This window comes from Bos taurus, chromosome 3 (assembly GCF_002263795.3).
Source record: "Bos taurus isolate L1 Dominette 01449 registration number 42190680 breed Hereford chromosome 3, ARS-UCD2.0, whole genome shotgun sequence".
Classification (NCBI taxonomy): domain Eukaryota; kingdom Metazoa; phylum Chordata; class Mammalia; order Artiodactyla; family Bovidae; genus Bos; species Bos taurus.
The window spans coordinates 22,878,224-22,900,603 of record NC_037330.1 but is presented as its reverse complement, the minus strand read 5'-3'; the positions used below and the strand labels follow the sequence as shown (position 1 = coordinate 22,900,603).

The 22,380-nt window shown below is 39.2% G+C and overlaps 1 protein-coding gene across 38 annotated transcripts in view; it reads left to right on the top strand.

Moving 5' to 3' along the window:
- Positions 1-22,380, top strand: part of PDE4DIP (phosphodiesterase 4D interacting protein) — a 238,485-nt gene that overhangs the window by 164,947 nt on the left and 51,158 nt on the right. For all 38 annotated transcript variants that reach the window (XR_233909.5, XM_059885018.1, XM_024990000.1 and 35 more), the window contains 15 exons: positions 4,258-4,389; positions 5,025-5,144; positions 5,386-5,478; positions 5,614-5,826; positions 6,681-6,839; positions 7,681-7,794; positions 7,986-8,123; positions 8,832-9,011; positions 10,117-10,311; positions 13,739-13,906; positions 14,129-14,210; positions 17,604-17,695; positions 19,292-19,408; positions 19,727-19,864; positions 20,719-20,831. Coding sequence is in view for 37 of the 38 variants with exons in the window: in XM_059885018.1 (XP_059741001.1) it covers positions 4,258-4,389; positions 5,025-5,144; positions 5,386-5,478; positions 5,614-5,826; positions 6,681-6,839; positions 7,681-7,794; positions 7,986-8,123; positions 8,832-9,011; positions 10,117-10,311; positions 13,739-13,906; positions 14,129-14,210; positions 17,604-17,695; positions 19,292-19,408; positions 19,727-19,864; positions 20,719-20,831 (2,054 nt within the window). In the remaining variant the exon portion in view is untranslated. The remainder of the gene's footprint in view (positions 1-4,257; positions 4,390-5,024; positions 5,145-5,385; positions 5,479-5,613; positions 5,827-6,680; positions 6,840-7,680; positions 7,795-7,985; positions 8,124-8,831; positions 9,012-10,116; positions 10,312-13,738; positions 13,907-14,128; positions 14,211-17,603; positions 17,696-19,291; positions 19,409-19,726; positions 19,865-20,718; positions 20,832-22,380) is intronic.

Genomic DNA, 22,380 nt, shown 5'->3' with positions numbered 1-22,380 from the left:
TTTTATAAATATGAAAGAGAAGTTACCGCTTTAAGTGCATTCAGTTTAATTGGATTCTATTTCCAATGTAACTTTGGACAATTTATTTACCTGTTATAAGTCTCCATTTTCTCACACGTGAGTTGAGAGTGGATCAGATGGTTAGTTTATAAAGTGTCCTTCACTGGTCTAAGATTCTTTGGTTTGAAGTGACTAAATATGGCTACCTTCCCTGGCATTTAAAACTTGAAGCTATTTTACTTAATTCTGCTTGTTACAGTTTAAATTTGGAAAATACTTTAAAATAGATGTTGTTGAAAAGTTGTTTTACACCGAGGAAGTAAGAAGCCAAGTTTTGCAGAGAAGGTTTTATCGTTAAGTGATAAAGTTATTTATCAGTAGAACTGTTGTAATTATCTATGAAAAGAGTTGCCTCTCCTGTGGTGTGACATAATTCACATTGCTTCAGGGCAAGGCTCCCCATTATACCCACAACAACAAATATCTCAATTTTTTCTAGGAGTCCTTATCCTTGCTACTTGTCTCTTTCTCCCTCTCCCACTATCCAGGCCTGTTGCCTCTACTTTCAAAACATGTCCGAATCTATCCATTTCTCTTTCCCTCCTTTATTACCACTATAATCCAAAGCAGTATTTTCATTCCCATGCAGCAGCCTCCTAGCTGGTCTTCTCATTTTTCCTGATGCTCTCCAACAGTTCAGTTAGCACATAGCAACTAGAGTGATCTTTTAAAAATTTAAATATAATTGATTACTTTTCTGTTAAAACCACTGCAATCCATTCCCATGTCAATGAGAATGAAATACAGCTTCATTACCTGTGGTGCACAGAAGCTACATCTGATCTGACCCCTGCCTGCCTTCCCACTTCATCATGTGTCAGCACCCCCTTTGCCCATCGTGCTCTGGCCCTGTGTGCTCCAGCAAGGCAACCGTTAGCCTTATGTGGCTGTTGACTGCATGAAATGTGGCTAGTCCAAATTGAGATACGCTATGAGTGTACAGTATACCTTTAATTTTAAAGGAACAATGTAAAGAATTAGTATCTTGTTAATTTTCATATTGCATGCATACTTGTGACAATATTTTAAATATATTTGGTCAAAATGTTTCATTGAAAGGTTTCCCTGATAACTCAGTTGGTAAAGAATCCGTCTGCAATGCAGGAGACCCCAGTTCGATTCCTGGATTAGGAAGATCCCCTGGACAAGGGATAGGCTATACTCCAGATAGCTCACTCCAGTATTCTTGGGCTTCTCTTGTGGCTCATCAAGACCTAAAGAGCCTCTTGATGAAAGTGAAAGAGGAGAGTGAAAAAGTTGGCTTAAAACTCAACATTCAGAAAACTAAGGTCATGGCATCTGGTCCCATCACTTCATGGCAAATAGATGGGGAAACAGTGGAAACAGTGACAAACTTTATTTTTTTGAGTTCTAAAATCACTGCAGATGGCGACTGCAGCCATGAAATTAAAAGATGCTTGCTCCTTGGAAGAAAAGCTATGACCAACCTAGACAGCATATTCAAAAGCAGAGATATTACCTTGCCAGCCAAAGGTCCATCTAGTCAAAGCTATGGTTTTTCCAATAGTCATGTATGGATGTGAGAGCTGGACTATAAAGAAAGCTGAGCACCAAAGAATTGATGCTTTTGAACTGTGGTGTTGGAGAAGACTCTTGAGAGTCCCTTGGACTGCAAGGAGATCCAACCAGTCCATCCTAAAGGAAATCACTCTTGAATATTCATTGGAAGGACTGATGCTGAAGCTGAAACTCCAATACTTTGGCCACCTGATGTCAAGATCTGACTCATTTGAAAAGATCCTGATGCTGGGAAAGATTGAAGGCGAGAGGAGAAGGGGATGACAGAGGATGAGATGGTTGGACGGCATCACCGACTCAATGGACATGAGTTTGAGTAAACTCTGGGAGTTGGTGATGGACAGGGAGGCCTAGCATGCTGCAGTCCATGGGGTCACAAAGACTCCGGCACGACTGAGCGACTGAACTGCACTGAACTGTGGCTTAGCTTGTAAAGAATCCACTTGCCATGTGGGAGACCTGGATTTCGATCCCTGGCTTGGGAAGATCCCCTGGAGAAGGGAAAGGCTACCCACGCCAGTATTCTGGCCTGAAGAGTCAGACACGACTGAGTGGCAAAATGTTTTATTAAAATTAAGTTTATTTATGTTTTACTTTAGTCAATGAAGATAACTAGAAAATTTTAAATTACACATGTAGCTCACGTTATATTTCTGTTGAAAAGTACTTCTCCATCCACAAAGGCATTTTTCTTTCCCAGGGTTGTATCTACCCTAGGTCTTTTCCATGAGTTGTTGCTCTGCCTAGATCTTTGCATTGCTGGTTCCTTATCAGGTAGATCTTCATTTAAATGCTGTCTGAAAGAGACCTCCCACTGATCAGCCAATTTAGAGTAACTTAATGACTTTGTCCTGCTTACCTGTTTCCTTGTCACTATCTTTTATTTTGTGTGTTTCCTTGTTCTTTTATTCTGTAGCTCCCCACTCCCCCTCCCATAGTGCTTTGCATATTAGGGTACTTCGTAGATATTTTTTAAAATGATGAACAGCGCTGGGAGAATAGAAAAGATTTTTCTTCTGAAATCTTTATTAAGAAAGAAACTGAAAGGCACTCAGTTGTGTCTGACTGTGCGACCCCATGGACTGTAGCCTGCCGGGCTCCTCTGTCCTTGAAATTCTCCAGGCCAGAATACTGGAGTGGGTAGCCGTTGCCTTCCCATCCCAGGGATTGAACCCAGGTCTCCCTCATTGCAGGCAGATTCTTTACCATCTGAGCCAGGAGGGAGGCCCATACTTCCAGTCAATTGCTATCAGGAAGTGGTTTAAGGTCAGCTGTAACCCCACAGCCTGGAATGTGGTAGTCAGAACTTGAACATGTGAGGTAAAGAAAAAATGAAGAGCAGTTGCCTTTTTTCTCTTCCTAATGGATTTGTATTTTCCCTAATTGGGAGTGGGAGAGAAGAGGGGAGGAAGCAGGGAGAGAAAAGGTGGAATTTAATGCCACAGTGAATTGCTAAAGTTTTAATTCTGTATCTTAGCTCATAATGGAGAAGGCAATGGCGCCCCACTCCAGTACCCTTGCCTGGAAAATCCCATGGACGGAGGAGCCTGGTAGGCTGCAGTCCATGGGGTCGAGAAGAGTCGGATATGACTGAGTGACTTCACTGTCACTTTTCACTTTCATGCATTGGAAAAGGAAATGGCAACCCACTCCAGTGTTCTTGCCTGGAGAATCCGAGGGACAGGGGAGCCTGGTGGGCTGCCGTCCATTGGGACGCACAGAGTCGGACACGACTGAAGCAACTTAGCAGGAGCAGTAGCAGCAGCTCATAATGAATATTAGGTCAAGTTCAATGAGTTATCTTAGTCTGATTGATTGTCCCAAATATAAATAGATGTTTTTTACTCCAAAGTCTTTTTGATGAACTAATATTCCTATAAAACATACGTCCTTCCCAGACCTTATGGATTTGAAGTTTTAATTTTTATTTTTTACTTTGAAATAATTTCAAACTTAGAGAAGTCTTAAGAGAAGTACAAAGAACTTCCAAGTTCACCGGTTGCTAAGATTTACTCAGATTTACCAGTTGCTAATATGTTGCTACAATTGCTTTATCACTCCAACTATCTGTAGACACATTTTTTATTTCTGAATTATTTGAGAATTAATTGCAGATATATCTTTATGCTCAATAAGCATGTAATTCCTAAAGATAGCATAACAACAATTCAGTTACCAAAGTTAGGAAATTTAGTATTGATTAAATACTATTATCTAATGTATGCTTCATATTTGAAATCTACTCATTTTTCTAATAATGTGAAATAGGCATACTATAAGGAGGGTAGTTGAATTATAACGTTTTCTCCCCTAGGAATGGTAGAAATTTGATATTTTGAATTCCCTGATTGAAAATAGAATACAGCAAATATTTGGCCATCATGAGTGTTTTTTAAAATCCTCCCTTTTTAATTTCTGAATTACTTGCTTTGAGTAGTGTTTGTGTAGGTTCGTACAGAAAGGTATGAATGGTAGCTTGGGAGTAAGTGACTTGATAAGTCGTAATAAGGAACAGAACTTTTCCTTGTCTTCATCAATTCATACTGATGATCCATTCAGCAGCTGTAATTTTCTAAGTCTCTGGCAAAAGAGGCCAAAAACATTTGAAGATAAAATTTATTGTCGGATACACTTAACCTGTCTTGTGCTTCTTCCTAGCCCATGACTGAAGACTTACTCAAACAACAGAAGTTGAATTCAAATGAGACCGGTACAACTCAGCAGTCTGTATCTGATTCCCATCTGGCAGAACTCCAGGAAAAAATCCAGCAAACAGAGACCACCAACAAGGTATGATCAAAACCACGCCCTTGGGGATCACAGGGTTTCTTTATGTCCTTAGAAGTGTAGCTCTTTCCTTCCGGTCTCAAGTGTTTTAGTCTGTTCTGCACAGATCAGAATTTCTGCTGTCTTTTAGGTCTGAAATTAAAACTTGACTATGGTTTTTAACTGTATAAGGTACTGAGACAAGAAGTTTATGCTTTTGATTTAACGTTTGACCTTTATACAGCCCGTGGGCTTTAACATCTGCTTAGAAGAAGATTCCCACAGTTTGGGACGCAGCACCCCTTGCTTGTTCTACCCTTGTGTCCTGTCATGTAGTAGACAGCAAAAGCTCCTTGGTCTTTGTATAAAGGCTCCACAGTGACTCATGTGGACAAGTACCCCCAGTATGGCTGCTGTCATACAGAAAGCACAGCTCATGAGAGTTGAAGCAATTGAGTATTGAAGGAAGTATTTCATGTCTCCTGCTACTTTGCTGATTGACTTAAGACTTTAATGGTTACACTGTGTGGGGGAAAATAGCAACGTAACATCCCCTAAAGAAATCCTTTAAACCTAGATTTGAGGACAGATTTCATGGTCGCATTTGAGAGTAAAAGAAATCATTGACCTACCAAACTGTTTTTCTTTACTGAATTCAGATGCTTCAAGAAAAACTGAATGAAATGAGCTATGAACTGAAGTCTGCTCAGGAGTCATCTCAGAAGCAAGATGATACAATTCAAAACCTCAAGGAAACTCTGAAAAGCAGGGAAAGTGAGGTAAAATGTTTGGCAATCATGGACCTATGAGGAAATGTTTTTCCTATCAAAGTAGACAAGTATCCTATAATTTGTAGAAATGGATATTTTCAGCCTAACAGATCTTAGAGAAATTGTCGTGTCATCTAGATTGGTATTTTGGAATAGTCCTGCTACTAAAATCTGTATCGGTGAGATAATAAGATAATGGAGTTTATACTTAGTTTGCTAATATGTTTGGTACCCCCTCTCTCGTTTGCAGACCGAGGAGTTGTACCAGGTGATTGAAGGTCAAAACGACACAATGGCTAAGCTTCGAGAAATGCTGCACCAGAGTCAGCTTAAACAGCTTCATGTATGTGAGGATCACCCAGGGCAGGAGGCATCACTTGAGGATGTGCCACTCTCAGTCACGGTCTTGGTCTCGGTGGTCTTCTTGGCTGCTCAGTGCCGGGCCTTCTTGTGACGATGCTTTTCTCTCTCTTTTCAGAACTCAGAGGGTACTTCCCCAGCTCAGCAACAGGTGGCTCTGCTTGATCTTCAAAGTGCTTTATTCTGCAGCCAGCTTGAAATACAGAAGCTCCAGAGGGCAGTACGCCAAAAAGAAAGGCAGCTGGCTGATGCTAGACGATGTGTGCGGTTTGTAGAGGCTGCAGCACAGGAGAGAGAACAGCAGAAAGAGGCTTCTTGGAAACATAACCAAGTAAATCATTAATCGTTGTGTGGCAGTGTGTAAAGGTGAACTTTGCCGTGGTCATAACTTTTTATAGGGATAGCTTGTTTTGAACTTACTTAATCTAAGTAATTCAGTTCAACATTTGCTAACCCTTATTCTGTATGCCAGGTATTGGGCTGTGTTGTGGAAATAAAAGAGTGAGTATCACAGGCACTTTCCTCCTAAGATACTTGTAATATAGTATGAGAGACAGTCTTGTAAACAGTATTTCAGTGTGGCAAATATTATAGAGGAGGCATAAGGATCCTATAGGAATATATAGGGAGAGCTGAGGGAGCCAGAGAAAGCTTCACAAAGGAGCATATTGTCTAAGATTATTCTTGAAGGGTGGGTAAAAGTCATGAGACAGAAAAGCAGGAAGACCAACCGAGTGAGAGGAATGGCCTGCATAGTTAGCCATGTGTGCTTTTTTAAAAAATTAAAACACATAATTCTTAAATAGTTTCTTGTTAGCTTGGAAAAAATGCTCCCAGTTCTTCTTTAAGATTTAAAAGCATGGGTAGTAATCGTGTATCCTTGAGCTTATTGATAAAGGATCCATGTTTACACTGGAACCAAATCCCACTTAGTGCTTATGTAGATATATCACTTTTAAGCCAAAAAGTAAGTATTGAATCAGAGTATTAATACTCCCATCCACAGTTCCCATAGTTTCCCTCATCCTATTTGACCCTTGTAGTATTTCTTTCGTAATTTTAAGAATGGCACTTTTTGCTACTTTATTTTTTTGGTCTCTATGCCTTGAAAGTTTTAAGGCCTCTGTATCTAATGACCATGTGAAAATTTTAGATTGTTTGAAAAAGGGAATCTGTTTAATTCAGGAATTGCAAAAAGCCCTACAGCAGCTACAAGGAGAACTTCAGAGTAAGAGCCAACAGCTTCATACCCTGGAGGCTGAAAAATATAATGAGATTCGCACCCAAGAGCAGCACATTCAGCACCTCCACTACAGTCTGAGTCACAAAGAGCAGCTGCTTCAGGTGAGTCCACAGAATGACTCAGCTAAAACTGGGTTCACAGGACACGGGCATTTATGTTCATATCATCTGTCCACTTGTGTTGAGTACCTCCTACATGTAGATCATTGAGATGTGGGAACCAGGAGGATTCAAAAGAAATAGAAAGTACAATCCGTGAACCAAGATGATAACCAGCAAGTGTAGGAAATAAGAACTACAGACCGGAAAGACTTCAGCGGTAAATATTTAGCCAATAGTTATTAAGCATCTCTGTGAGTCAGATACCAGGCCAGGAAGAGGAAGATGAAGAGAAGATATGTCTTCTGCTCCCGCTGAAGACCTCTATATATCCAGCTATTTAGGTGATAAAATGTAAGTTATAGGGAAAAAATGGAAGACTAAGGGAGAGAGTGGTCAGTTCTACCACCTACTCTAAGATTTAGTCACATTGAATACCTTATACTTCACTGACCATATGATTTTTTTCATAATACGCATACATATATTATACCTACATTTTTTCTCTGACAGAAATACCTCACACAGCCTCTTGGGAAACTCCTAGTGCTTGCTTTAAGAGCAATGTGACCTCCTTCCTGCGAACTTTAGTGACACCTTCAGGCAGAGTTAGACAGTGCGTCCTGTGTTCCCCCAGGAGATGTGTTTCTGTATACTCACATATATATGATGCAGAATTGTTAGCGCTTTGTGTGTCTGCTATCTCTGCTAAACTGTGTTCCCCTTGAGAGTGATCACATTGTGTTTTTTATCCTGAAACACTAACAGATTGCTTGACACAGTGTAGGAATTCAGTTAATACTAAGTAAAATGAATAAAGGAAATTATTTCTTGGTCCTGATAGGAATTTCGGGAGCTCCTGCAGTACCGAAATAACTCAGACAAAACCCTTGAAGCAAATGAAATGTTGCTTGAGAAACTTAGGCAAAGAATACAAGATAGAGATGTTGCCCTAGAGGTATGTACCATAATTCTGCTCATGATGCTATGGGTTATTCTGTCCCCAGAGGGACTATAGAAATGTGTGTTAACTGAATTTGCTGCTTTTTGGAGTTGATTTTCTATTCTTTTATATTTGGAATCTTATTGAATAAGCGTAATCAGAATAGTGGCTCTTACGGAGCTTTGGGATGCTTATTTTGCTTGCAGCGGGCTATAGATGAAAAGTTCTCCAGCCTAGAAGAAAAGGAAAAAGAACTGCGTCAGCTTCACCTTGCCATGAGAGAGCGAGATCACGACTTAGAGAGGCTGCGCGGTATCCTCTCCGCCAATGAAGCTACCATGCAGGTTAGAGCAAACGCCGTCATGACTCAGCATCCCTCTCCCACTTGGATTCCAAGCCTGAAGCATCACCCCTTCCATCATTTGCTGAAAATCAGGATATGTGTTTTATATATTAAAAAATACAAAACCAAACAAAAATAGCAGTCATTAGTTCTGTTATCATAGACTATGGAGTGAGAAGTTTTAGCACTTCTAGTATGAACTTTGTAGGACAGGGCAGTGAATATGGATTCATAGCTCTAATTTATTTCTAATCCTTGCCAGTGTTTATATGCTTTTATAGAACCATTGCTCAGATACAACTGTTATATTGTATTTTTCTCATTAATATTATGTACATGTCTGTGTATAACCACAGTCAAGAGTCCTTGTTTCTCTTATTAATATTTACTCTGGGCTATTTTTGTATATTTCTTTTAGATCTTTAATATCTAACCATCTGGAACTTCTTAAAGAAGTTCTTCACTTCCTCCAAAATACTTTATTTAGGACATACATTATATCTCTCTCTCTACAAACTAGATAAGAGTTTCTAATAACAAAAAATAGACTAATATGGCATTGTTAGATTAGATACACAGTTTTTCCTTTTGCAAAATAAATAGATAAGATAATGGAGGAGATAATGTAAAGGTGAGTCAGGTCTCCTGTTCATGCTGAGGAGTGTGGGGTGGCTCTTTGACTTAGCAACTGCTGTCTCTGTGACTGTAGAGTATGGAGAGTCTCCTGAGGTCCAAAGGCCTGGAAGTGGAACAGTTGTCTGCCACCTGTCAGAACCTCCAGTGGCTGAAAGAAGAAATGGAAACCAAATTTAGCCGTTGGCAGAAGGAGCAAGAAAGCATCATTCAGCAGCTACAGACATCTCTGCATGACAGGAACAAAGAAGTGGAGGCAAGGATTTAGTTAACTTACGGGCTGTCGGTTTAGTGATGACATAATCTCAGTCTTGGATTAGGACTCTTGAGGTCTGAGAGACTGGTGACCCAAGTGTTTAATTCCATCCTGTGCCTGAGCAGGTCATTGGCTTTCACGGGAATTTTTCCCCTACGCCTATAAACTCAAGGGAACAATTATCTTTCTCAAAGAAGTTATGTGAGAATGAGATCTAAAAAATATACCCACAGTATGGTAACTAACCTTTGTTATGGTGCATATGCTGCGTCAGGCGCTGTTTTAAGAGCTTACTGCTACTGCTTAGTCGCCTCACTCATGTCTGACTGTGCAACCCTATGGACTGTAGCCCACCAGGCTCCTCTGTCCATGGGATTCTCCAGGCAAGAATACTAGAGTGGGTTGCCATGCCCTCCTGCAGGGGATCTTTCCCACCCGGGGATCAAACCCTGATCTCCTGCACTGCAGGCAGATTCTTTACCACTGAGCCACTAGGGAAGCCCCGTTTAAGATGGATACTAATTCACTGAATCCTTGCAAACCTATGAGGTACATACTGTTATTCCTCTTTTACAGTCAAGGGAACAGACTTCTGAGGTGAATTAACTTATCCAAAGTGACATAGCTAATAAGTGGTATAACCAGTGTGCAACCCAGATGGTGTGGCTCCGCAGTTTTAACCACCATGTATTACCTCCTAGTGTAGACCTAGGAGCTACATCACCATGCTTATAAAAACAGTGCTTGTTGTTTTTTGCAGTTTATCATTGTGTGTTCCCCTATAAAGTTAAACTGGGGAGAAAATAAATGAATTGAGTGCCCCTTTATCCCCAATATTATGTGCCCTGAGCATATAAGGAAAGGACTTATTTTAGAAAACAACATGTAAGTTGTCATTCTAAGTTTTTTTTTTTCTGTATTATTAGTGTTCATTCACTGTGTATTGACAGTCTTTTATGTGCAAGGCCTGTGCTAGATCTGGGGCAACAAAAATGAGTAAAACATCATACTTGCTGTCTCTTCTATGAAAGATTCTTTTAAGCCCTTTGATGTGTATTAGAGGGAATTCTTTCCTCCAGAACTTACACTGTCTCTCCTGAATTAGGATCTTACCGCAACATTGCTCTGCAAACTTGGACCAGGGCAGACTGAGATAGTTGAGGAGCTGTGCCAGCGTCTACAGCAGAAGGAAAGGATGCTGCAGGACCTTCTGAGTGATCGGAACAAGCAAGCAGTGGAATATGAAATGGAGATTCAGGGCCTGCTTCAGTCCATGAGCACCAGAGAGCAGGAGAGCCACGTAAGGACTAATGCACAGGCTGGGAGAGCATCGCCCTGTACATTTATAGTCCACACTACAGAAAGCATCAGACCCTTGTAACTTGTAAAATTTATGTTGTCTTAAGTCCATTCTATTAGCTTTTTTTCCTTCAGCCTATTGACTAGACTATAGTTTTACATGAATCATCAAGTGAAAGTCACTCAGTCGTATCCAACTCTGTGACCCTTGGCCATACAGTCCTTGGAGTTCTTCAGCCAGAATAATGGAGTAGGTAGCCATTCCCTTTTTCAGGGGATCTTCCCAACTCAGGGATCAAAACCACGTCTCTTGCATTGCAGGCAGATTTTTTACCAGCTGAGCCACCAGGGATGCCCATATGAACTATTTCTAGAACACTTTGCTTTTGGAGGGTGCCTAAATAATACATATTCCCACTCATTAAGTTCATTATGTATTGATAACATTTTCCTTTCCTTAATGTTCTGATCATTTTGACCATAAGAAATATGGGGTTCTGGAGTGTTTTGATTTCAATTCTAAATTATCAAGACTTGAGTGATATTTTGTTTCTACCCAAGATATGGGGAAGCTTATTCTTTGTACATTTTCTCTTAATTCATGTAAAGTCTGAGTTATCTTAAGAGGGAAGAAAAGATTTTTTTCAAAGCCATGATGAGAATAAACAATCTCATAGTAATATGGGATATAGTAATTTCAAAATAACAATGCACAAATATTTCTTTTTTTAATACAAATTTATTTATTTTAATTGGAGGCTAATTACAATATTGTATTGGTTTTGCCATACATCAACATGAATCTGCCACAGGTATACACATGTTCCCCATCCTGAACCCTCCTCCCACCTCCCTCGCCATACCATCCCTCTGGGTCATCCCAGTGCACCAGCCCCAAGCATCCTGTATCCTGCATTGAACCTGGACTGGCGATTCGTTTCTTATATGATATTATACATGTTTCAATGCCATTCTCCCAAATCATCCCACCCTCTCCCTCTCTCACAGAGTCCAAAAGACTGTTCTATACATCTTTGTCTCTTTTGCTGTCTCGCATATAGGGTTATCGTTACTATCTTTCTAAATTCCATATATATGCGTTAGTATACTGTATTGGTGTTTTTCTTTCTGGCTTACTTCACTCTGTATAATAGGCTCCAGTTTCATCCACCTCATTAGAACTGATTCAAATGTATTCTTTTTAATGGCGAGTAATACTCCATTGTGTATATGTACCACAAATATTTCAAAAGCAAATTCTTAATTTAATCCTCATTTCCATATATCTTTCTCCTAAAGGCTAGAGTCTGATATAGTTGGCTTGTGCTACATTTCAGGGACCTGTCACTCAGAATTCCCCCTAGTCAGTTTTCAGAGGGAAATAGATTCTTACCATTGCCTATGTTATTTGACTGTAATAGTCTCTAATGCTTCCTTTTAGTATGGGATGGTTATATTCCACTCATCCAATTCTTAGGCCCACTGAAGTAAATACACATTTTGTTAGAAACATGCTGCTTTGTGCTGCAGAAACTGCTTTTAGAATGACCTAACAAAATCATTGTAAATTATTTAAAAATTTAGCAGGAGACTAATGAGTCTTTGAGTTTTCTTTTTCACCCTTTTGTCATGTGAAAGAATTAGTCTTATTACACTTAATATATACATATATGTTGTGTATGCGTTTGTAGTAAAATAATGGAATCTAAGAGATGCCTGAAATTACAAAAGATCTTCAGCTCAAGGAAGAGTAGTGATTGTATTCTTCTAGATGTGGTTCTTGAATTTTATATGCAGAACAATCCCTCAAATAGCTTTTAAAAAACATGGCCTCAAAAATCTGCATTTCTTACAAGCTTCCAGATGATGGTGATGCTGCTGGTCCATGAACCACATTTGAGGGAGTGGTGCTAAAAGCAGCATTACTAGAAAGAGTCAAGCCAGTTAGATCATATGTATGACACAAGATATCTTGTGTATTATTTACTTTGTTTCTTCCCATAGTCTAACAGTTTTTTATTAAGGCAAATTAATAACGTACTGTTACATCTAAGATGGTTATGTCCAAATCCCTAAAGAGTCTGAATTTTCCATGTTAAAGCTAGAAGGTTGTTCTTTCATTTCTCTTAGAAGTTATGGCGAGGGCTCAGATTCTTATTTAAAACAGTAGTAATTCTCCCCAGAGATAGTTGATGCTATATCTGACATATCCATCATCTTACATTCTTAGTAATTTTAGTCTTAGTTTATTATTTCTGGATTTTCTAATTAAATGCAGACTTTCTATGTGGTGTGCATGCTAAGTTGCTTCAGTTGTGTCTGACTCTTTGTGACCCTGTTGACTATAGCCCACCAGGCTCCTCTGTCCATATGGATTCTCCAGGCTGGAACACCGGAGTGGGTTGCCATGCCCTCCTCCAGGGCATCTTCCCAACCCAGAGATCGAACCCATGTCTCTTATGTCTCCTGCATTGGCAGGCAGGTTCTTTATCAATTTTTTCCTTATTGTGCCATCATGTGTCTTAGTAAACTATGGGATTAGAAATGAAATAAACTGGTGTGATTTTGAGGTCCAGATTCTCCTGGTCATGTGGTCTGATAAAATGTTCCTGTGTGATTCATTCAATATCTAGGTCTTGAGTGCCTATGTATTGAGTGCCTTCTATGGGCCAGACTCTGTTCTGGGAGCTTGGGATTCAGCACTGAATAAAACATCACAGTGCTTGCTCTTAGAAAACTTTCATCCAGTTGCAGGTGTTGGAGGAGAGAGAGACAATAATAGATATATTGATTACTGGTAAGTGCAATGTAAAAAAAAATGTAGCAGGTCAGCAGAAATTGGGAGTAGATGAGCTTGCTGCATTTAGATAGGAAATGCAGAAAAGGCCAATCTGAAAAGTTGAAATTTGGCAAAGACCTTGAAGAAGGAAATGGCAACCCATTCCAGTATTCTTTCCTGGAGAATTCCATGAACAGAAGAGCTTGACAGGCTACAGTTCATGGGGTCACAAAGAGTCAGACACAACTGAGTGACTGACACTTTCCTAGACATTTTAAGGGAGCAAACCATGCAAATGACAAATGTTTGAGCAAGACCATCCATGCCAAAGGCACATGTATCCCCAAGTAAAGAAAGACATCAGTTACCCAGTTCAATATGGTATTAGCCTGGCATTTCTAGCAGAACCAATTTCAGATGAGTTTATCTATGATAGACATGTTGTGTTCTGTTTTTCCAGTATTCTGTCTATGACAGACTTTCTTTCCACTCCTTGACTGTTTTTTCCTGTAAAATGAAAGCAAGGAAACGATTTCTTAGAGCCCCACTAACTTTTTTTTAAATGGTTGGCTTTTAACAAATGACATCAGAACACAAATTTTGTTTTATTAGAGTCTCTGTCTCATGTTGCTTGTGATTTCCTTACTAGGCTGCTGCAGAAAAGATGGTACAAGCTCTAATGGAAAGAAATTCAGAATTACAGGCCCTGCGCCAATATTTAGGAGGGAAAGATTTCATGATGTCCCAAGCACCCCTCTCTAACCGACCAGCTGAAGTTACCTCCATCAGCCCCCATCTTGGAGAGCAAACTGATCAAGTAAGAACTATAGACTTGTATAGATGTTTATGCCAGCTGCATTTTCTTATATATATATATATATATATATATATAAAATATATATATTTTCTTATATTTTCATATATCTGAGGCATAAGTATGATAATTTTAATTCCAAGTTGTGTGAGGATGTTCCAAGTCCTGTCATTGTGATCATGATTCCTGTATCTTCCTAAATCCCCCAACTCTTCCAATTTTTAGGGTTCAGTGCATATACCCTCCAGAGATGATAGCACTTCATTGACTGCCAAAGGGGATGCTAGCGTACCCAGGTCCTCGTTAGGTAAGTATCAAATTTGATTTCATTAAGGAATCTCTGTCTTTCCTTCTTGTAACACTCTGTTAACAGATTTGGCCAAGACTCTTTCCTTTCCTACCTTAATGGAAAAAATAAGCTTGGATTCCACTGAAAGACTGAAGATATATCTGTTCTTGGGAGAACTGACTTTACCTTACATTGAATTAAAGCTATTGTTCTGGCTATACAATTTGGCCCAAAGAAGCTGCATCCTAATTTTCCTTTTCAGATAGCTTTGCAGGGACTCAAGAATGCAGGAGGCAGTGTTTTCAAACCTACACGGCAGGACCATGGGGCTGATACCTTCTCCTGAGTATCTTTGAAGCAAGCTGAGGCTACTTACTACATCTAGACATAAGCTACATTACAGTATTGGGAAGAGTAGGCAGTGTACATTGAGTCATTTGCCAAGCTCTGCCCCATCCAAGAGGTGGTTGTAGGCCTTGAACTCCATAAAAGTAACTGAATTATATGTGAGGTGTGAGCAAAACTCAAAACGAATGCCTTAGATTAGTCTCAGAGACCAAAATATCAGGATCTGGAGAAGTGTTACAGAAACAGGGGCTCACCATGATTAGTGACTTGGTGATTATAGTGCTGATAGAAGTGTTGTGGACTTGAAGAATTAACTTACAGTTTTTTAAATGATTTTCAGAATGTAAAAACTTTGTGTCTGTTTTATAGTATAGGGCATTGTGGAATTCATAGGTAAGCTGTGCAGGTAATCATTTTTTAGTGGGAAACTTTATTCTAGTCGAAGGGTAAAGATGCTGGATTTGTTTAATTTACTCCCTATTTGCCTTTTTAAAAAAGCATCTTTCCCCAATTTATTTTGTAAATTTCAAACCTATATAAAAGTGGCAAAAATAGTACAGTGAATACCCATGTACATTTTTATTAAGATTCACCAACTGTTAACATTTTGCCACTTTTGCATCATTTCTTGCATGTATGTGCGTGTACACAGATGTAATGTTTTTTCTGAACCATTTAAAAATTGCAGAGATCATGACACTTCATCCCTAAATACTTCATTAAACAAGAGCAATCTCCTGGGTAACTACAATTACCAAGTTCAGTCAATGTAGCTTTAACATAGTCCTAGCATCTACTGTGCAGTCTATTTTCAGGGTTTCCATTGTCCCTGTAATACTCTTGATAGCTGGTTGTTTTCTTCCCTCCCTACCGTCATGGTTCTTTAGTCTCCTTTAATCTAGAACCATTTTCTAGCCTTTTTTGTCTTTTTTTGGCATTAGCAGTTTTTTCAATTTCAAGTGTAGGTGATTTATAGTGCTGTTTGTTCCCAGTGTACAGCAAAGTGATTCTGTTGTATATATCTTTATCAGATTCTTTTGCATTATGGTTTATTACAGGTTATTGAATATAGCTCCCTTTGCCATTCAGTCAGACCTTGTTGTTTATCCATTCTGTATATAATAGTTTGCATCTGCCAGCCCCCAGTTTCCAATCCAGCCCTCCGCCATCCCCGCTCGGCAGCCACAAGTCTGTTCCCTGACACTGGCATTTTTTAAAGCTCTGGGCCAGCTAATGGCCCTCAGTTTGGCTCTGATTGTCTCCTCGTGGTTAGATTCAAGTTAAACATCTTTGGCAAGAATGCTGCTTGGGTGATATCTTTCTTGGTGCAATGCCTCAGGAGCCCATGTTACTACTTGTGTTATGTTCAGTGATGTTAAGTTTAGTCATTCGGTTAAGGTTGTATCCACCAGATGTCTCCGTTGTAAAGGTTCATTTTCGCCTTTGTAATTAATAAGAGATAAGTGATCTGCCCAAATACCTTAAGGTGTTGATGGTTCTGTTTCCCACAGCCATTCACCCAGTGGTTTAGCATCTTCAAGCTTGCTTGTACCCACTGTTACTTTGGTAGTTTAGAAAACTGATTTTCTGTTTCTAAAATTTCTTCTTTCTTTAGTAATGTGTCTTCTTGTATAAAGAAGAGGTGCCCTTTCCCTATCCTTTCTGTTCCTTTTGTTTGTTTATATCATGAAGTATGATATAAAGTATGAAGTATGAAGTAATGGCTTGTTTTTTTTTTAAAAAATATTTTATTACCCATTTCTGTCATTCTTCCACGTGATGACCAAATTATTTGGGATTTGGCTAATTGGAGCCCCTTCAAACTGTTTCTCTGTCCTTTCAATAATTCTTCATCAGTTTTTGATTACTTCCATACACTCCGGCACAAGATGTTATATAATTACCTTTTTCTTTGCCTGCCTCAGCCCTGAAATTATCCATTACTTCAAGGAGCTCTCTAGTTCCTTTTAATGGGTAATAGCATTTATATACTAATACCTGGGCATAAGATAAGTTCATAACTTCAGGTATGTCCTTTGCTTCTAGGCCCTTTTAAGTGAAAAGAGCTAAGGATGTGTATGTGTGTGTGTAACACCTTTTGATACTGGTTCCTCTAATTCCAGTTTAACAGTAAAAGTTCTTTCTCTCCCTTATTTTATATCTCCCTTCTCCCAACATTGAGAAACCTGGTTACCTATAACATCACTATATTTATATATTTGCATAATACAGAAAAATAGTTTCAGAATGGCTATATGAATACCACTATCAAAAGTAAATCTATTAAATAATGTTTAAAATTTCTTTGTAATTCTTATTATCCTTAGAATATTTCCAACTGAGGATGTACAGTTGAATATTGGATTCAAAAATTATTTGGATTAATTTTTTAAGTTGTATTCTGGGTGATTATCTTATCTATTTGCCGTTTAGTTTCATTCATTTTTGTTAGTATTCAGTTTTGGATTTTTCTTCCTCATTATTGTTGAACTAACTTTACCCATTGATAATAAAACATTAAAATGGTTCCAAGCTCAAAAATAGAGAAAAGTGTACTCAGAAGTCCCATCTACTTCTCTGTCCTTTCTCTCCTGTTTTCACTCATCCTCTGAAGGCAACTGGTTTCATTTCTGAGGTATCCTTCCTGTGTTTCTTTTTACAGAAGTAAGCAGATTAATCCTATGTGTATATGTAACATGCATGCGTCCCCTTTTCCTGACATAAAACATACTCCATAGATGTATTGTTTTCTAAACAGCTTGTTGTACTTAATATCTTAGAAATCACTCCATATCAGTTCATAAAGATATTCCTCATTCTTTTTTACAGCTATATATAGAACTTCATCGTGTGGATATACTATATGTATTCAATCTTCTTTTTATAGGCTTATAGATGGATTGCAGTGTTTTGTTATTACAAATAATGCTGCAAAGAACATCCTGTGTATGTATGTTTTGTTGTTATTGGGTTGCATCTTAGAATAAATTCCTCAGAAACAAGGCAGCACAGATCGTATTATGTTGATACTGATTGTAACTAGCACTATGTATTCATCTTTAGGGGAGGTGGATACAGTTGCGGGGCTGGAAAAAGAACTGAGTAATGCCAAAGAGGAACTTGAGCTCATGGCTAAAAAAGAGAGAGAAAGTCGGGTGAGTTTTCTAGTTAAGTCTAATTTCTAAGTTCCTATTTTTTTTTCAAAAGAGTTTTAAGTATTCAAGAGGGAGAGAACATATGTGTACCTATGGCTGATTCATTGATGTATTATAGAAACCAACACAACATTGTAAAGCAATCATCCTCCAATTAAAGGTAAATAAATTTTTTAAAAAAAATTTTTTAAAAAGGAAAGAGTAAAATTCTCCAAGTATAATATCTGGGTCCAAGTGCAAGTTGAGCCTTTTTTCTTTCTAGAGAAAAGTAGAAATTGCTTAAAACTTTTTAAGTGCTGAAAGAACACAGTTTTCTTTACCCATATCTAACTGGAATAAAATAATGATAGCAGACTTGTGAAAAAAATGAAGTGCTATATAATTGCTGCTTATAATTATGACAGATCCATGAAATTAGTTTTAGAAACATAGAACAAGAGACATTCAAGAAAGATCCATAATGTTTATTGAGAACTTGCTGTATGTTATACACTGCACTGGGCATTTAAATTAGCACTAATATTTACAACTCTGCAAAGTAGGTTAATGTTGGCCCTATTTTACAGAAGAAGAAGCTGAAACACTGTTTTAAAAGATGGAGAGGAATTGTTATGTGGCTAGAAAATACTAAAGCTGTGATTTAAGCTCAGGTCTTCTGCGACTCAGCATGCTTCCTCAGAAGTCCTTTCCCGGAGCAGATAATTTTTCCCATCCATATGCTCTATTTCTAGTGACAGTTTTCATCATTTTCTTAGAAGAGGCCTCTCAGCCTTACAGAATCCCTTCCCCTTCTGCCTCCCTATACAACTAATTGTTTGTCCAACTTGGATGAAGAGAGAGGAAGCTTTAGGGCCACAATATAGGGTTACAGGCTAAAACTAAAAAACCTTTATGTCACCATCGCCTCTACTGTAGAAGATCAGACAGTGTCATGGGTCCCTAAACTAAGTCTGGTTGGCCAGTCTATATAGCTCCTCAGTTTTTGTTCCACCTCTTTCCCATAGTTAGATCTATAATATAAAACCTGTGTTCATATTTGTGATGAAATTATCTTATTGTATTTCTTTTCATTACCACATCTCTCCTTACAAACAGAATCATGTTATATGACTCAAGTTTTGAGGATGTGAAATTGTGTGGTATTTTAAAAATACGAGTTTAAAAAAAAATCCCCTAGTTTCCCTCCTTTTCTAAAATTTCGGTTCTACCCTAGCCATTATGTTGTTCCTGTTTCTCTCACATACACTCAATTAAGACTAATGTTTCTGGACTTCCCTGAGATCCCACATGCCATGCAGTACAGCCAAAAAAAAAAAAAATTAAAAAAACAAACCAATTTGGTATGTTTTGTAGTGCTAACAAAAAGTAGAGGACATCATTAAAACCACATTACAACTTCCTATGAAACATCCTTTGATATCACACGGTGTGGTTTATGGATCTGATCCAGTAGCTCACTATTCATGTTCTAGTTTTTATTTGCACTACTGGTTGATAATAATATGATATGGAAAAGCATCTGCTTCAGTGTCAAAATGTAACCATGACACCCACTATTTCCTCTGCCCACTGACTTCAGGATTTCTTTCTCCACAGATGGAACTGTCTGCACTCCAGTCCATGGTGGCTGTGCAGGAGCAAGAGCTGCAGGTTCAGGCTGCTGACATGGAGTCCCTGACCAGGACCATACAGATTAAGGAAGACCTCATAAAGGTCGTTCAAAGCTTTTGAAAGACTCTTGGAAATGATTACAGCTCAGAATACCTTCACCTTCAGACAGCACTTGGATTCATTGAGTCCCTGTGCCGGTGCTTGTCTTCTGGATGCGGTGCTTGTTTGAGCCTCTTGGTGTTACCATATTCTCTCTGACTGATATCAGAGTGGCTCAGATTTCATGAAGAAGCTATTGTTACTATCACGGCTTATTAATATCCCACTTAATGCGTAGTAGATTATTTCAAGAGCATTTGTTCCTCTGCTGAATAGCATTTTTTTTATTACTATTTTTATTACTAGTTTTTTTACTTTTAGGACCTGCAGATGCAGCTGGTTGATCCTGAAGACATCCCAGCTATGGAACGCCTGACCCAGGAAGTCTTGCTTCTTCGGGAAAAAGTGGCTTCAGTAGAATCACAAGGACAGGAAACGTCTGGAAACCGAAGACAACAAGTAAGCTATTGGAGTACAGGCCTTATTTTTACTGCAATATCAGCAGTGAACAAGATGTCAGTTACTTATGATGGTGGCTGTTGCTGGAATTTCATCGAGAATCTGTGCTCCCAAGTTCCCCACCGTGGCCAGTAGCAGCCACAGGTGCTGTTTTCTACCACGTGTGGTTCCATTGTAACCGCTGCCCCAGATCTGACCTTTCTTGAGTGCCAATCTTGTTATTAATCGAAAGACCGGTTTACCTGTACTCCTCCGTGTCTCTGTTACCATGTCTCTAGACACTAACTACTCATCTCACTCCAAACTGGCTTTAACGCTACCAGTTCCCTTAAACAGGTTGCCGGTCATGCATTATCACAGGTCGTCTTCTTTAGAGCACTTTACTGTAGCTCACAGTGACACCTGTCTGTGATTGATGGATGTCTTTTCCCCAGCTGGATAGTAAGTTTGTCCTTAGAACCTGGCACAGAGAAGGGGCCCAGTTAATGTTTACTCAGTGGATGAAGAGCACTTGTGAGTCCTGCTGTCTGTGTCCCTCTTGCCCTATCCTGGCTTTGTCTCCCACTCCTCCCTCTTAGCCTGTCTCCTGTGTTTCTGGCTTTGTTTTCTTCTTTCTTCTTCTTCCTCCCATAGTTGAATTCTGCCTTACAGAGTTTAAAAGATAAAAACTTTATGACAAATATGACATTGACTTGAAAACTGTAGCATACTATATAGAAAGGTTAAGTCAGTAATGAGATAGTGAGCTGTTTGAGTCATTGTCCGTGCTAATACGTTCTTTTGATCTCTTTCTCAGAATTAACTGTGGCTTCATGTTTCTGCTTGCGTGTTGCTTCACTTCTTTTTCCCCTCAGTTGCTGCTGATGCTCGAAGGACTGGTAGATGAGCGGAGTCGGCTCAATGAGGCCTTACAGGCAGAGAGACAGCTCTATAGCAGTCTGGTGAAGTTCCATGCCCATCCAGAGAGGTGAGAGAGTGACTGCATTTTTTCCTTTTATTCCTCATTACGTGAAGATGCCTACAGCTTAGAAAGTGGGAAGAAAAAGAAAGTGGACCATTACTGGGGTCCAATTTGTCATTCGTTTTATGGATTCCTCTGAGCCTCAGCGTCTAAATTAAGTCAGGAATACTTCCTGTTTCATGTAGTTATTGCAAAGATCAAATGAGAATACATGTCAGGTGTCTCAATTAGTACCTTGCATGTAGTAAGAACTTGTATACTTCTTTCATTTGTCTGCTCCTTGTCCTATTAAAGGCTGCTTCATTATATTCTAATAATAAGAGTAAGACTATAAAGGGCCCTGATATTCACTGAATGTCACTGAAGAAAATATATTTGTTGTTATGGCTACTATTACTGCAAGATTACCAATAGCCATCATGATGAATATGTTTTCCTGTACCTCTTAATTTTTGGTCATATATATTATTATCTTTCTGGTACATTTTCTGTTCTCTTTATTTTTTTCTTGTTTTGTCTTCCCTCCTAGCCCCTTTCTTTGTTTCCTAATTTTTATTTTTGTCACTCTTCAGCTTTCTCTAATGTATTGCTGAGTCAAATTTGTTTTCTTTCTCTTTCAAGAAAATGAAGGCAGAGGAAGGGTATGATAGGACCACTTGTGTTACTTGTTAAAGAATCTGACTCTGTGAACTGGATTCCTTCTCAAAGTACTGTAAAGTTTGGTTAACAAATGACAAAACATATACCTTCAGTAGCAACCAACCCTACTTGGCTCAACATGAATTCAGTTTACAGTTAGTTTTTCCTGGGTTTTGGTTTTTCAGAGAAGGCAGTGGCACCCCACTCCAGTACTCTTGCCTGGAAAATCCCACGGACGGAGGGCCTGGTGGGCTGTAGTCCATGGGGTCACTAAGAGTCGGACACAACTGAGGGACTTCACTTTCACTTTTCACTTTCATGCATTGGAGAAGGAAATGGCAACCCACTCCAGTGTTCTTGCCTGGAGAATCCCAGGGACAGGGGAGCCTGGTGGGCTGCCCTCTATGGGGTCGCACAGAGTCAGACATGACTGAAGCGACTTAGCAGCAGCAACGCATTCAGTTAGAAAATGAAATTTCTCCTATAACCTTATAGTGGTGTTAGCTAAATATTAGGAACTATAATTTTATGTCAGATTGGCCCAGAATCTCGGATAAAAGGACAAACTTTACAGAAAGCAGACCTTGCTAGTCTACCAGCGATGAACACAGGTGCCACAACAAAGACCACATTCATTGATTGTATTCTAGAGACACAGTAAAATGTGTCTCCTAGAGTCTCATGGCTCAGAGTGGCACTGTTGGCTCTTTGGAAGCATCTATGGACTCATTATGGGCTTCCCTGGTACCTCAGTGGCAAAGAATCTGCCTACAATGCAGGGGACACAGGTTCGATCCCTGGGTCCAGAAGATCCCCTGGAGGAGGAAATGGCAACCCACTCCAGTATTCTTGCCTGGAAAATCCCATGGACAGAAGAGCCTGGGGGGCTACAGCTATGCGGTTGCAAAAGAGTCGG